This window comes from Melopsittacus undulatus, chromosome 9 (assembly GCF_012275295.1).
Source record: "Melopsittacus undulatus isolate bMelUnd1 chromosome 9, bMelUnd1.mat.Z, whole genome shotgun sequence".
NCBI lineage: Eukaryota > Metazoa > Chordata > Aves > Psittaciformes > Psittaculidae > Melopsittacus > Melopsittacus undulatus.
This window is the reverse complement of record NC_047535.1, coordinates 16,576,045-16,592,113: the sequence shown is the minus strand read 5'-3', so window position 1 is coordinate 16,592,113 and position 16,069 is coordinate 16,576,045. Positions and strand designations below refer to the sequence as shown.

Below are 16,069 nucleotides of genomic sequence, written 5' to 3'. Positions count from 1 at the left end.
AGCATTAAAACAAAATTGTGAGCGCAATAAAGACCGAAAGTGAAGATTTAATATATTTGCTATGATATCCTACTGCTCAGCTCCTGAATTGGTATCTGCACACATCTGTCCTTATAGGGAAATAGCAGTGATTATCAAAAGATGCTACAAACTTTTGCAACATATTAACTAGTGCAACATTGTTGACCTGATAAACCTATGAACACATTATGAATCCAAGAACACCTCTTACAGATGCAAGTTCAACACCATTGTGGGGAGACAGAAAAAAACAACAACCCAATTTCACTTAATTACTTCAAATGAAATTAGTGCTGTCTCATGTGCCAATCCAAGTGCTTTAGAAATTGATGCTTCATCTACAAGGATGACCAGTGTCGTGGTTTAAACCCAGCTAGCAACTCAGAAACATGCAGCTGCTCACTCACTCCCTCCTTCTTTCACCCCCACTTCCAGAAGGATGGGGAGAATCCAAAGAATGGGAATCCCACAGGTTGAGATAAGAACAGTCCAGTAACTAAGGTATAATACAAAACTACTACTGCTACCACCAATAATAATAAAGGAAATAACAAGGGAAGAGTATACAAAACTAAAAGGGGAAAAGGAAAACAAGTGATGCACCATGCAATTGCTCACCACCTGCCAACCAATACCCAGCCCAACCCAAGCAGCGATCTGGGCCTTCCAGGTGACCCCCCCACCCCAGTTTATATATGCTGCATGATAAGCTGTAGTATGGAATACCCCTTTGGCTAGCTCAAGTCAGGTGTCCCGTCTCTGTTTCCTCCCAGCATCCCATGCCCCTCCTCACCGGCAGAGCATGAGACTGAAAAGTCCTTGATCAGAGTAAATATTACTTAGCAACAACTAAAACCATCAGTGTGTTAGCAGCATTGTTCTCACACTAAAGTGAAAACACAGCACTGCAGAAGCTACTAAGAAGGAGAAAAATAACTGTTACAGCTGCACCCAGGTCACACAGGTAGCAAAAGATACCCCATATCCCTGCAAACTGCTATTATGGCTAGAATATCTGTGTAACTCCCAAGCTCTACTGAGCACTACCAGAGCTCCTGCTGATGACAACCAATATTCACGCAGGAAAGACTGCAATGAACTCATTTCCTGCTGGTATCTGCGACAGCTTTCACTAACACAGAACCTATATTTGCAACTTAAAATTGAGGAAGGCTGATACCTTGCCAGTCACTGAAACAGCTCAGCTGATGTTGTGGCTTCTGCTTAAACCCTTTGGCCAATAGGCTGAAGTGCACAGCACTGCTGTTCTGCATGTGGAACAGCAGATTAAGACACAAAATGAAAACTCACTCTAGTGAGGTAACTGAGTACTGCTTGTAGTAGCACTGTGAACAAAAATACACACCTCCACTCTTGTGAAAGACAACATTAAGTGATTGTTAATAGCCAAACAAATTAAGGGTTTTGTGACAACCAAGAAATGCACTTGACCATTTACAGCAAAACATCTTTATACAATAACAACAAGTAACTTATGGCCTTGTCTACCTGCAAATGAATTCCTTCAGCAGGTACACATAATATATTGCTCAGTCATAAAAATATATATATATTATCTCTTTAACATTTAGGTATATAAATATTTTACTGAAGAACATGCATCATTTAGATAAACAATTGCAAGAACATCCTCTGAAGACACAGGGTTCTTTGATATTTAGCAGTATAAAATGAATACATAAACGCAGCTATTGAAGTCAAGACAGACCAATACAGCAGCAAGCAGTCCGTTGTGTGCCAGTCCAAAGGAATTAAGCACCCTTTGCAACAGATTATATTATATACACACACAGAGAATGCATTGTAAATGGAGCAAAGATAGCATCATTCCATCTGCATATTCTTCAGTCTTAGCTGGACTCCAAACTTACTGGTCACTCTTCTGCTCTTGTTTTCCATTCAACTCTTGGTCAACTCTGCTTATCAAAGAAAGCAGTGAAATTGAAACTATGTTAGTAAATAGTTTAGTTTGACTGCTGATATATTAAGCAAAACTATTCCTCTTGAAACTTTTACATGGAAAAAAATTTAGTAAATAAACATGAAGATTTTTATTGAATGTAATCATGACAATGTCTGGGTTTTTTAAAATCTATTTTCCTACCTCCCCTTAAAAATCAATTAAAATTGTTGAGAAACCAGTTAAATAACAAACAAACAAATAGCATTTAAAAAGAAGCATTTGAAAAGTGTAAGTTAAGTGTGAATATGGGAAAAAAACAACCCAGACTGACTGTATTAACAAATACAAGCAGGAATAAGGTTCACAGGTAAAATGACAACACTGCAAGCACCACTGCTGTGATGAATAAGCACAGAATTACCTTTAATGCTACAGTAATTAAGCCAAGAAGGTAACAGCACTAGTAGAATCAACAAAAGTCAGGTGGCTCCTTAAGTGCAATATTTTTTCTATTACATTCTAAGACTCCTGTAATTATCCAGGGACAAAATAAAAATCACCATCATGCTGCTACAGCTGTTGGGTTCCTGCTTTTGTTTGTGCCCTACTTTTTTTGTTTTTTAAATATACCTGTATCTGCCTTGGGACTAGCAAACAAAATGTTGCTTTGCAGAAAGCAGTGGATGGTTGACAGCCCTGCACAAGATGTACTTTTCCTCTTTACAGGAAGAAGCAGCTCATCTTAACTACATCTTCTGGAAAATAAGCCATGTGTGGAGTTCAGTTACTTTTAAAACCAATAGTATTTCTAAGCTAGAGAGGCCAAGGCCAAGTCTGTCTTCTAACAGCTTGTCTAATCTATGTGTCCAGTCTCTTAAACTGTAACTAGCAGCTTTTGCAGGTGATTCAAACAATGACAGCTATTCCAGGACATGAACCCGTAACAAGGGGAGACAGGATTTTGGGCTTTTTCTGATTTTGCAACTGTAAAAGTCAACTCAGTACAGAAAGATCCAATGGGTCTGGAGCAGTGTTGTCTAGAAGCAACAGTCCTCATCAAATACCTTGTTCACCTGCACAGTATGAAGCTACAACTCACTCCTGTCCTCACTGCAATACCTTAGAAAAGCGTGTTTTGACACAATCTACAGGACTAATCACACAAAATGCACGAAATTGTGGTGAGCTAATGAAAACAAGCTACGCCTAAACATACAGCTGACAGTATAAATCCATGGAAGTACATCATACCCTACCTTTCAGAGTGATTCATACACATAGCCAAAGAATTCCTACTGCCATCCTCAACAGCTATAGTACTTAAACTTCAACACATCTCCTTTCCCTCTTTTATAATAAATAATGCCCTATAACTGCTTTCGAGGTGATTAAAATCTCAGTATCAAACAGTGGCTGGCAATCTCTATACTTAAGTTTCACTTAGGAACATACTATTGATGGCAGCATGAGTGATGGTATCAACAGGAATACTAAAGAGTGCTTGTTGTACTGGAGATTTTTAAAAGTGTTTACACATTACTGTTTGAATGTCTCAAGTGTGCATCCTGAATACAATGGGCCTTGCAACAAAATCAGGCAAATAAAACTGAACAAAACTTCTGCTTAATATGTACGGAAAGGTTTTTTAAATTTGACAGGGTTAGTACTTCAGGTTGAATTGGAATAATTCCTAAAACATTCAACACTTGTTACTACTTTACCTGATAGCTTTCAGAAACAATTTCAGTTCATTTTAATCTCTGTGTTCTTCTCTATGTCTATTACCCAATTTAGACAATAAGCCTCCTTCAGTAGTTATGCACTCAGGAAGAATAATAATAATAATAAAAAGCTAAGTTAGTAGTAAAACCTCTCAGTACATTTGTTAGAGTGAAAAATGGGTCCATTGCAAAAATCTCAGCAGCTGCTGAAATAGCTTGAACAGTTAGCAGGAGATTAAAAATTAACAAAATGCAAATTCAGTGTTTATTAGCTAGGAACATAGGCACTGCAAATACAAACAGCACTAAACACTACTGACTTGAATTGCATTTGTGCAATTTAGTTAATAACTAAAAAAAGTAGTGAATACTAAAAATACAAAATATGAGATGCAAAATGTTGCATGTCTGTTGATACAGAGCCACAGCTCAGCACCTAAAACAAGCTCTTCCTTCAGACATCACTTCTTGTCAGAAAGAGTGAAACTTGCTTTAATAGATTCATACAGAAGTACTACTTTTGCCTCCTGAAGATGCAGTAGAGAATCGATGTAATCCTCTTAAAAAGTGAGCATCTCATGTAACAAGAGTATTCACAAATGTGTGTTTGAATATCCAGGGTGAGTTCTTTTAGACGACAGATTGCACAGGCACTATAATTACTTTAATGCATAAAAACTTGGTCACTAGTGCATGTTTATATTTACAAATGCTTATTCCTTTATGCAAGCCAATCAACTGGGAGTTAGTTGCAGTGCAAATCATCTTATCTAGATGCAACCCTAATCAAAATATGAATATACCTTTTCTGTTTCTTTATAAACTTTTCTTCTTCATACCTTGGTGAGGAAAAGTTTGATTTCAGTAAACATAACATATGAAGGCCAAATTCAACAGAAGCTGCAAACTGGTGTTAGTGTCAATACAGTTTGCAGAAACATACCAAGTTTTGAAACTGATATAATTAAAAATATACATAGTACCTCCGCCATTTCTAACCATTAATCAAGAAGCATTACGATTTAATGACATTTGAACTCAATACAACTTCTTGCACAGTATTAACATTCACTGCTAAAATTTAAAGTCTGTATTCAGAACAGTTTGAAGCCAGATATATTCCTCCACTGAAGTCTGAGAATTAACTCCACAAGTTCACAATCACAGAATAGTTAGGGTTGGAAAGGACCTTAAAATCATCTAGTTCCAACCCCCCTGCCATGGGCAGAGACACCTCACACTAAACCATATCACCCAAGGCTTCATCCAACCTGGCCTTGAACACTGCCAGGGATGGAGCAACTGGTCAATTAATTCTCCACCACTGACTTAGTGACTTAAAGATTCACATGGTGGAAGCAAAGATACCATTAAAATAGGTATAGCTGCTAATTAGATATTCTTTTTGTGGTTCAGCTCACTGCTGCCAGCCAGAAGCATTTCAGTCACACAGGCAGTGGTAGCTGCACTCAGAGAAAAGGACCCACTTCATTTTGGGAAGGAGTAATACCCCTTGGAACTCTTCAGAAATCAGAAGAGCCATGGAATACGCTGCAGGCTCAGGCAAGGAGAAAAGCTTGTAAGATGTATTCAAGACAGCTTAGTCTGCTGCTACCAAACCCACAAGCACTGGGAGTTGTTCTCTCCAGCCTCTGCACCTACAGTCCCAGGTCTGAAGGATTCGAGCACAAACTGGTGTCACCTGCTGCATCAACTACGCTGCTGTAAATAGAGCAGCACAGGGATTAACTTGAGCTGAATATATAGCACAGCAGTAATTACTAAATTGAGAGGGGAGTAAGAATATCTAACCTGTTGAATTTACTGCTCCAAGTTGAGAGGAGATTCAGCACAAGCTTTTTACTCCTTCTCATCTAGAGCCTATTTATGGGTTTCTGATTTACAGGGAGAAAGGAAGGTAAAACTGACACAGGTGAAAACTCCAAACTCCCCCCCACAGTTCCCAAGGAGTAATCAGCAGGCCAAGATCACAGCACCAAGTTCAGACTTTGCAGAACACAGAAAGGAGTATTTCAAAACTTGGAATGACAGTCTGAATTTTCATAAGATATCCCTCAAAAGCCCCAGTAGAAGAAGTATCCTAAACCTAGCAAAAGGCTGCTTCAGCATTCTCATGTCCTTCCTCCCAGAACCAAGAAAACTGCGTTTTCTCTATCTTATGAAAAGTTAAATTGTGCAACTGATATCAAGTGTGTACTGCAATAACCAGACATCTGCAGGGGTGCAGTGGGGATCTGTCCAACATGGATGTACTCTTCTGTCCAGATAGTGAGACTATGCCATTGTTCCATTTGGAGTTCCCAGTTTGTGATCACCTATTGTGATGCATACTCTATCACTTTTGTACATTATAACCTCTAACAGGCCAATCAATTAATAATCAGAATTGTTAGTAGCTTCATCTGGCCTTTTTAATACTCAGGTTTATGGTTTCTATTTTATTACTGCACCCACCAGTGCTACTGACAAATGTATTGACATATTTGAGAGAGGAGTTCTATTGATGTTAAAATAGCTATTTTTACTTGGAGGGAACGAAAAGGAATAAAACAAGGACATTGATGCTGCCTTCACCTCTCTGGCACCATAATTTTAGAACTCTGATTGGGCAGGGATTCTGCATTTTTCCACAGCTCTTTTTTTAAATGACATCCCAACCCAAGTGATATGTCACCACTTAGCTTGTTCCACATTATAGCATCAACACTGCAGATGCTGTAACTGCAGTATCAACATGCCCAGAATCTCTCACTCACCAGCCAGTTTAGTATGTTGAGGTGAATGGAATTGGGCCTTGGTTCTAGAAGACTTAATTCACACAACATAACTTAGTAATTAGGTAAGGCACTATCTGTGAAAATCCCTATACATTATCACACCAAACTGTAGTTAGCAATGTGGTCAAACATGGATACTCCTCCTAAAGCTAGCAATGATTGGAGTTAAATTATTAAATGCAAAGTATTACATTCAAGCTCATGAGAGATTACAATATATACCAGTTCTAAAACATGATCAGTATAGGACATGTTTGAATAATAAAACATACTGTTTTATGCATTCTGGGATGCCGACATATTCCATGGGGATGAGTTCAGCTAGTTCCGCCAGGGTAAAGACATACCTAATTTTTTGGCTGAATTTTGAGCTGTGGAAGAACAAATGTAGGCTACAGTTACAACTTAATATTGACCTACTGCAAAAATTAAAACAGTTTTTGAAGTTTAAAGTAAACAGTAGTTAGGACTTTTTTTAACAGCTTCCAGATTACCTAATAAAGGGTTTTGTGATGGCCAGAAGTGTTCTGATGAACCAAGAAGGATGAACTATGATTAATGATTTCAAATTTTTCCTTAACCTGTAGAATTCAAACAGCAGACATAGTTACTAGCACAAAAAATCAGCAGGACAACAAGGGGATTTTCAATATCTAAAACCTACGTTTTTGCAAGCACAACTGTCATATCAATCTCGTACTCTGACACTCCTTTATTAGAAATTACCATCTGCCAGAAGAAAAAGAACACCAGAACTGCATAATGAAAATGTAAGATACAGAGTTTGACAATAATAACAAGGAAATAATATGCCAAAGAGAAGTTTCTTTGAATCTTTCTACATAACTAATGATGTTGTTCATGGAAGATCCCCCGTTATTAACCTCTCATATTAATATATGAAGTTTTAAGGATATTGTACATGGTAACAGCATTTGGTATTTTAACACTAGTATTTTCACTAGAAACCAACAAAAAGCTAGGCATACCTGTAGCATTATTCCACACTGTCTAGCTTAGGAAGAGGTTTTCAATACACCAAGTAATCTGTATGATTAAATCTTAACTAGAAGGTATCAGACACCACAGTAAACAGGAGTTGTCTTAAGTATGTAGATCACTGATCACGCGAATATATAAGACACTGCAGAGCTTCTTACCTTCTATCAATTTGCTGGTAACACTTCCTGAGCCAGCCTAAACTTGGCATTTTTCTCCGTGTTGTTGCACCATTCAGGTAAACTATCATATAGTTCTCTGCTACCAACAGCTCTAAAGTGCCAATTACATACCTACAGAGACAAGCAGAGAAAACTTCCAAGTGAGATCTGTGAATATTGAAGTAAATGCTAGTAGTGCTTGAATAAATAAAAAATATATCGAGAGAATTGTCAACAGTGTTGAGCAACATCTAGTAACTTTTTTTCCCCCTCTCCCCTGGAAGCAGATGGAGTTGCTTCTCCATTTATTTTCTTTCCCCCATCTGAAAAATAAAAAACTTCATTAAAAAGAATTATTTCCCTTGCAGTAAAATGTTAAATTTCACATTGTAAAATTACGTACTAAGATGTAGAAGACTTACTTAAATAGATTGTCCATTAGGTATCTATAGTTTGGCTGACTGCTTTCAGGCATAAAGCAAACAGCAAACACAACAATGGCATTTAACCCATCACCATAGTAGCCTAAAAACAAAGAAAAAAGCAGTAGGAGTGACCAAGGTAACTGCACATTGATTACATTTTCACCAAGCCAGGCACATTCAGTAAACTTTTTTATTTACCTTAAAGAGGCTAAAAACATCTATTCTATATGGTTTCATACAGTTACAGAAGATTTCAAGTTTGTCTGCTTCTAAAGAAACAGGTGAAGCTGACGTAGGTCGAATGCCGATTCAACATCTTAGTGTAGACTCTCAGTATATTTAATAAGATTTAATAACACTTTTATTTAGTCAAATTTTCTTCCAACCTAAACTCCACAGACTGTTAGAAAAAGTCATTAAATTGATTTATGCCTTAGTAGAGCTACAGTTAATGCCTCAAACACTCTTTAAGCAAAAATATCTTAAAATTGAAAAAAACTCAAAAAAATTCTACTGGTAGCACTGACACTGTAGAACAGGTAAGGACATCTTACGGCATAGGTGCATGTTAATACTTTCATCTGAACGTGCATTTTGGAACTTGAATTTAAGAGGGGAAAAAAAACAACTGGATTAAATCAACCATGTGCCTTAATACTGCAACAAATGAATCATTACTTGAGTCTTCATGCCCAAAGCTCTTCTTGTGCCACCCCAACTCAGCTTAAAGAAGTAGTTCCTCAACAGTTCCTTCTCAGCACATCACATATCCTTACCACCATGACTGATAACTTTTTTGTATGGTTCAATTGCCTTCATGTCCACCCTGTGGTCCTGTTCACCAATTCTAAACATTCGCCAGCGTCGACCATCATCTTTCTCCTCTGCCGCAGCATATTCAGTAAGTGATCCTTTCCTAATGACATCAGTAGTTTTTGGTTTTGGAAGGTCATCTGCCAAAGTTAACACACATTCAAGATTCATTATGAATACTTACATACAGTGACAATCAATTACAACACGGGTTAACCACTTTGCTATCTATTTTAATATTCTCTAGCCAGTCAGACATAACAGCTGACTTAGTTCCCTCAGTCATTGCAGAATATGATCTGACGGGTGTCATCTATAGTTTATCAAAATACTCCATGCTGGCAGTTATCCATCAACTGTAATATTCTATGTTAAAGTATGTGACAAATCTCCATTTGTTTAAGAAGCCTATTTAATTGTAGGCTTTCAGAACACAGACCTTGATGAATCTCACCAAAATAAACAAAGTGGTTAACTCCAACGATAATTACACAGGTTGCCAGATCAGAGATTTACATAAAAGCATGATTTAAAACATTGAGCACCTTGCAAGCAGACATGCAGCCAAATTATTAGGGATTAAATCTAATTCACATGCGTGTAATCAATATATATCTGAAATTCATGTTGACAGCAATCTGTAAGACAATTTGCTCCAATTAAATGAGATTCTTGACTTTGTGGCATAGACCTTACCCAAAGTGAGAAAAACCTACTGCAAGTTAGTTGTCTGTTCCCAAGACAAAGCTGTTAATTGAAACTATCCTTCCAGGAAAATGAAGGCAGCAGCATTAAAGGAAGAAAAGACAGAAACCCTTTTCAGCCACTTTAAAAAACAAGACACAAACATTTGGAACATTTCCTTCACATCACTGCAAAACTAACCCTACTTCTTCACTACGATGATGAGAACCCTTCTACATAAGTAAACCAGCAGTTTGTTATGAAAAGTTCCCTTGCAACATGTTTTTATATATTTAAAAACCCACCCAACTTATTCTAAAGTGTTTCTCCTTTTATAAGCTATCTTGGAATGAAGAACAGGCAATGTTTAATTTAGACCAGTAAAAAGAGCTTCCTGTTTACTCAGGAATTAAAATTATTTTATGTCCAGAGTAATAAAAAAAAAAGAAACCGAGTTAACATAATTCAGTAAGAGACATTCTTAAGTCATGAAGTTTGCAGAAGTTGAAGACTCCAGCTGCTGACCAACACAACAGTTCTTGGCTTACATAAAAGGGCCCTAAAACAAAATTTAACTGCAAGTAAAATTTGTGCTTTAACTTCTTGTTACGGTTTAAGCCTTGCCAGCAACTCAGTACCATACAGGCATTTGCTAACTCCTGCACTTTCCCACTCCAAGTGAGATGGGGAGGAGAACTGAAAGAATGTAAACCCCACAGGTTTAGTTTAATAATTAAAGTACAGTATATTACTACTAATAATAATAATAACAGAAATAACAAGGGCAGAGAATATAAAACTAACTATGAAAGGGAAAAAAAAACCCCAAATAATAAACACAAATTGGTCACCACCTGCTGACTGATACTCAAGACCAACACAAGCAGCTATCTGCCCCTCTGGGTGACTCCCCCATTTATATAATGGGCATGATGTGCTGTGGTATGAAATACCCCTTTGGCTTGGGTATTTGGTTTGGGTCAGGTGTCCTATCTCTGCTTCCTCCTGGCTTCTTGTGCCCTTCCTCGCTGGCACAGCATGAGAGACTGAAAAGTCCTTGATCAGTATAAGCATTACTTAATAACAACTAAAACATCAGTGTGTTATCAGCACAGTTCTCAGACTAAGGCTGAAACACAGCACAGCACCAGTAGAAAAAAAACAAAAACAAAACTGTTACAGCTGAACCCAGCACTCTCCTACACAGAACTCTTAATCTCAAATTTGCCAGAATCCTCAGGTTTTGCCTATACAAATGAGGCATCTATTCATTTCTTAAAATGAACATCATTTCTAGTGTGGCTACAGCTAATACACTATTAAGTAATATCAGAACTCCTTGACACAAAATAGAGACTTTTTTACAGCTTCCAGTCAATGCAGAAAAGCATGCAACCTTTAGGGCTACTGAGCATTTGCCATTCTCACCGCAGTAAGATGTGACAGCAGGTATTACTGAGTATTTTAAGAAATAACATTCAGCCCTCAGACACAATGGCTTGCATTTTCATTGATATCTGACTAGCTTATCTATACCCATTTATATGGTTCACCTCCACTTAAAAGTATCTGCAGAACATGTAACGCATGTGGGATTACCCCCCCCCCCCAGGTTGGTTCTTAAAAACATACTGCAACAGAGAGGAACTTGGACTCTTACAGGTGTTTAAGGATCTTCACTTAAGTCTGAGTTACAGTTATTCTGTTGCCTGCTTGCTAATCAATCAAGGTCTGATTTGGTCTTTAAAAATCCACTGCACCTATTTCCAATTTATAACCTAATAACTCCCTTTATATTTTTTCCGCTTGTAAAACTGGTCATGGTTATGTCACACCTGAAATAGTGTTGACCTGCACGTAAGAAAACAGAAATATTTCAGAGCCTCAGACAAAAGTAACAAAATACTTACCTTCCCATTCAAACTCATTGCTATTTTCTGAAGGAGTATCTAAATTGTCCAAATCAATCTCTCCACTCCCATCCAAGTCATCAGACAAAACAGACTCCTCACTATGATCCAAAGTTAACCTAATATCTGGAGCCGTCAGTTTCTTCCTCACCTTGGTTCCATTAGCCTCTGTATTTAAAAAAAAAAACAAATTATTTAATTTCACAGTTAAAGGAAGTTGAGCTAAGCATATTGACAAGATAGAAGAGCCCAGTGCTTTGTCATAATGTATTATATGTTAAGACCCATAATTTAAACAACCTATCTTTGGAATAAGAGTTAAACACAGGGTGAAAAGAACAGCACTTCAAGGTCAGAGTTCTCAAGACTGTAAGTTTACACAGCTGCATACACACTGTGATCACAGTGCTAGACCACCACACTCCCTACAGAAGAAAAGCCTCAAAAGTCTTGCAAATAATGCAATTGGTTCATGTCCTTAGCCCTTTTGTTAGGTATTCAAAACATCATAACCATCTCTGATGAAATAAAGAATATACAAGCTAAAAATAAAAGAATAAAAAAGGGTGACAGACAACAGCAAAAAGAAAACATGAAAGAAACTATTGGGTGAGAATATGCAGCATGCTTTGAGACGCAGGGCAAACACTTGTGTGACCCAGACAGCAGTTGAAAGAAGGAAATAAAATGACTGATCCAGAACTGGAAATGTCACAACTGAAGCAGACAAATGAGATTAAAAAAAAAATTAAAACATAAAAAACCCCATCTGTACAATTTCCCTCCTGCCCATTCAGGCAACATTCCTAAAAGGCTGCAGAGGTCTGAAATCTGGAGTGAAACTAAAGCAGGCCCTAACTGATGCACAAAGCCAAGTGAACCAAAGTTTTAAATTGGGTCTGGAAGTGCAGTAATTCAGTTTTGTCCAGTATTAGGTAGACAGCTCTGTTCACAGGGAAGATGAAAAGTCTCATTTTATTCCAAACCCTTTTTTTCTAGACAAAATATTTATACTACCCTTCACACACAAAGAGGCTGTTCAGAATGCTGCTTCCTAAAGCCTGACAAACAAAATCAACAACAACAAAAAAAACAACCAAAAACCACAACCCCACACCACCAAAAAATCCAAACAAAAATCCACCCACCACCCAAAAAAAAAAGACAGCCCAGAACCATCCTACACCAAAAAAAGAGCTTTAAGACAGCCATATAAGTAGGAAGCCATCAGCTTGACTGGAGTGGAATATTCTCACCAGCTTCGCTTTCTGTTCCAGTGGCAGCCAATACATCCGACTCCACAGGATCATCCTCTGGCAGAGGCCTGGTGCACGAAGTGGAAACTGTTGTTACAAAACTTGTTTTCTTTTTTAAATAGCCAGCTAAATGCCAATTATTTAGACTTACACACTGCTTAGTATTAAACTTAATTTACTTACAGCTGAAGCTCAAGCTTTCACTAAACAAAGCACACAAGTCACTGAAAATTCCTTTACTGCATTCAAGCAAACATCTGTTGATGTGATAAGTGCCAAAATACTGGTTTCTACTAGCCTCATCCTTAAGGAAACCTGTCACATTTTTGCTTGAGCACATTTGACATGAAATACATTACAAAAGTCATTCAGTCATGTTATTATGGAATACCTCTGATGTAAGTTGGTTCAGTTTGTTTGCAAGCCCAAGCATTACTAGCAGTCTTTAACTGTTATTAATTTTGCTCAGAAATGTTGCTTAATGAAATATTTGGGCCTTTAGACACAGGTAATAATATGCAAACAATGTAGTTACAGAAGATCACCACAGAGAACAAAGCCAAACTTGCAGATTTTAACCTTAGTAACACTGGCAACTTCAACAGTGGCATTCCTGTATTACTTAACAGAAGTAAGGGTTCCCTCTTCCAGAGCACAGAGCTTTTGAAAAAAATCTATATTAATGGATGTCACTTCAAGACTATTATTGAGTGGTAGTTCACATGGAAGATAAAGAGGCAGCTTATTCTGGATGTTAAGCATTTGATTTAAATCACTTAAAAAAAAATAAAAACCTTGGAAAATCTTCATCTTGCCATTCTTCCTTAAACTCAACACCTTCCATTCTCCAGCCAACTTGAATTGTTAATAGAGACTCCTTATAAGCCAGAAGCTCTTGCCTTCAGGACAGTAGGCTAAAGAGGAGCTGTAGGAACATAAAAGAAGATGCTAGTTCAATACTATTTTAAGTCCCACACTTGCAGCACATCCTTTTACTTAACACCAAGTTATGATACTATGCAGTGGGGGCAGCAGGAAGCAGGGAAAAGTTTATGGTTTGCTTCTATTTATACTTTTTTCCTCATACTGAACTGCTTATGGAGTGGTTTATCATAAATGATTTAGGTTGAAAGGGATATCGTACAGCCCAATGCCCTGCTCAAGCAGGAGCAGCTTTTCAGTTGAAGGCCCAAAAGCAACCTGATGTATCATTTAGGACCGTTCCAGTTCACTCCAAACTTTAAGGAACTTGACAGCTCTCTAGATTCTATAGGAGATACTAAGTGTATATTTTTAATAACAACCACCCAGATGGTCAGATCTAAAACACAACCAAGTTCTAACCCCCTATTCCCCCAAAAAAGAGCAAGAAAAGAAAAAACCCACCACACCAACCCGAAAACCTCTACAGATAACTATTTCAGAAAGCAATCTCACCCTGTGATGTGCAAGTCAAGCTCTGCTTTTTCACGCTCACCCATCACCAGCAATAAGAAATCCCCAATAATGGAACATAATAAACCATTCTGCTGATATGCAAGTCCAAGCTCTTGGCTGCGCTGGCTCTAAAGATTAGCAGGAACAGGTACACTTATCAATGAGGATGTTAACAAAACCAACACTAATCCAAACAGGAAGCTACTTTTGAAAGTAGAGAAACAATAAAAAGAGAAAACAAGTTTGAATGCAATCATACTGCTAATTAAGACATTAATTTTTTTTTTACATGCCCAAAAAGAAGAAAGATACACTTACTATGCTGTAGGATCACCTTTCACAACAAGTCTCCATTTCTTTTCTCATTACTTGATTACAGCCACAGACTGATTTTAAAGTGCCCTACAATGCGCACAGCTACACTGTATGAGCTGATTAGTTAAAAGCAAACAAACACAAGAGACTGGGTTTTTTAAAACCGCAGTACCAGAGACAAAAATTCAAGCTTATTTTACTGGTATTTGTTGCTTCCCTCACCAAGAGAGCTGAAATTAATTTTCTAGGAGGCAGCAGCCTAGTTCCTCTTCAAGGTCAGACTGCCCTGGTTTGAACAGCTCAGCCCCTGCAGCACTCAGGTGCTGACAGTGTGTGCCTGTGCACACAACCTCCAAAAAGCTGCCCCTAGGAATTGTCCTCCCAGCTCTCCCTCGTTCTGTTTGTTCTTTTTGACTAATACACTATTTGAAGCAGCTCCTTGCTGCTTGAATCATACTACTTTCCTCCTGAAACATGTCCTCTCTTTCATTAACATGATGGTATCCTCAGCATTCAGTTTCTACTGGGTACAAACCTGCTAAATGTTTGCAGCAATGTGTTTTAAATATCTGCTTCATGAGATCAAATCAAATATTTGAGATGAAATTTTGATGGTAACAGAAGTGGATATGCACATAATTCTTTGTGCATGTTTCAGACACTGAGATGAAGCATGAGAGCTTTCCTTGGAACAGATAATCTGATGCAAACATGCAATTAACTGTAAATGAAAAGACACTAAACCTAAACGAAAACCTGAACTGGTAACCTCATTCTTATGGAACGGATGCAGAACTGAAGAAAACAGACAGGAAAAAACCCAACACACAGCAATAAAACCAAAAATCAACACCACAAACCATCCCTGTCACTGTGCTCGTGGCTATAAAATGCTACTCGAGCTTGCCTGCACTGTGTTCACAAGGCAGTTCCCACAAGATAGCTTAAAGTAAGGTCTTGCTCCAAGACTTGAACAGTTCCCTTCCTTTGTAAGGTTTAAATACGTGTACGAGTTAACCAAAATTAACCAATTACTACATAGTGCATTCCATTAGTAGCTGAAAATAAGGAAAGCAGACCTTAACCTCCACGGCACAATTCTACGCTCCGCATTCACTAAACCTACATGTAAAAAAAAACAGGCCCCGCACCCGCTCGTTCCTCAGCCGTGGAAGAGAAATGGGGTTCGTGCTGCTCAAGGCGCGCCCGCGGGGGCTGGAGCGGGTATCCTCCAGTCCGACGTGCCCAGGACCGCTCACCGCACTGCAGTGCTCTGAGGAGCCACCCGCGGCGGCGGTCCCTGCTCACCAGCCGGTAGCGGCTCTTCAGCTCGACACCCCGACAGGCCTCCCGGCTCTGCCCCGCGGCCGGACAGGCCACGGCCCCGCCCTGCGCCTGCCCCGCGCCCGCCCCACCAGGCCGCGGCTCGCAGCCCCCGTCTCGCTGTCCCCGGCCCGTCACGGCCGTACCTGGCTCTCGAGGTACGTGGGGGAACAGGACCTTGCCCCCACGGAGCGGAGCCGGGCCGCGGACCCCTGCTCACCCGGAAGTGCACGCACCACCGGACTCACGTGATAGCGTCCTCCGCGAGGAGTTGACATACTC

The 16,069-nt window shown here is 38.8% G+C and overlaps 1 protein-coding gene across 5 annotated transcripts; it reads right to left on the bottom strand.

Annotated features, from left to right (window-relative positions):
- Positions 1-1,395: 1,395 nt before the first annotated feature.
- BNIP2 (BCL2 interacting protein 2) lies at positions 1,396-16,063 on the bottom strand. 5 transcript variants are annotated; one of them, XM_031045975.2, is made up of 12 exons: positions 15,934-16,063; positions 14,150-14,277; positions 13,507-13,637; positions 12,713-12,780; positions 11,457-11,624; positions 8,826-9,002; positions 8,047-8,149; positions 7,625-7,756; positions 6,959-7,045; positions 6,737-6,835; positions 4,470-4,505; positions 1,396-1,958 (listed from the first exon to the last, which is right to left on the bottom strand). In XM_031045975.2, the coding sequence occupies exons 3-12, from the start codon at positions 13,554-13,556 to the stop codon at positions 1,910-1,912; spliced, it is 969 nt and encodes a 322-aa protein (XP_030901835.1). In that variant the 5' UTR covers positions 13,557-13,637; positions 14,150-14,277; positions 15,934-16,063; the 3' UTR covers positions 1,396-1,909. The 5 variants fall into 5 exon arrangements, with proteins under 5 accessions (XP_030901835.1, XP_033922127.1, XP_005145737.1 ...); XM_034066236.1 differs by lacking the exon at positions 15,934-16,063 and adding an exon at positions 15,616-15,763; XM_005145680.3 differs by lacking the exon at positions 14,150-14,277 and having other exon boundaries at positions 15,934-16,061.
- Positions 16,064-16,069: the final 6 nt, after the last annotated feature.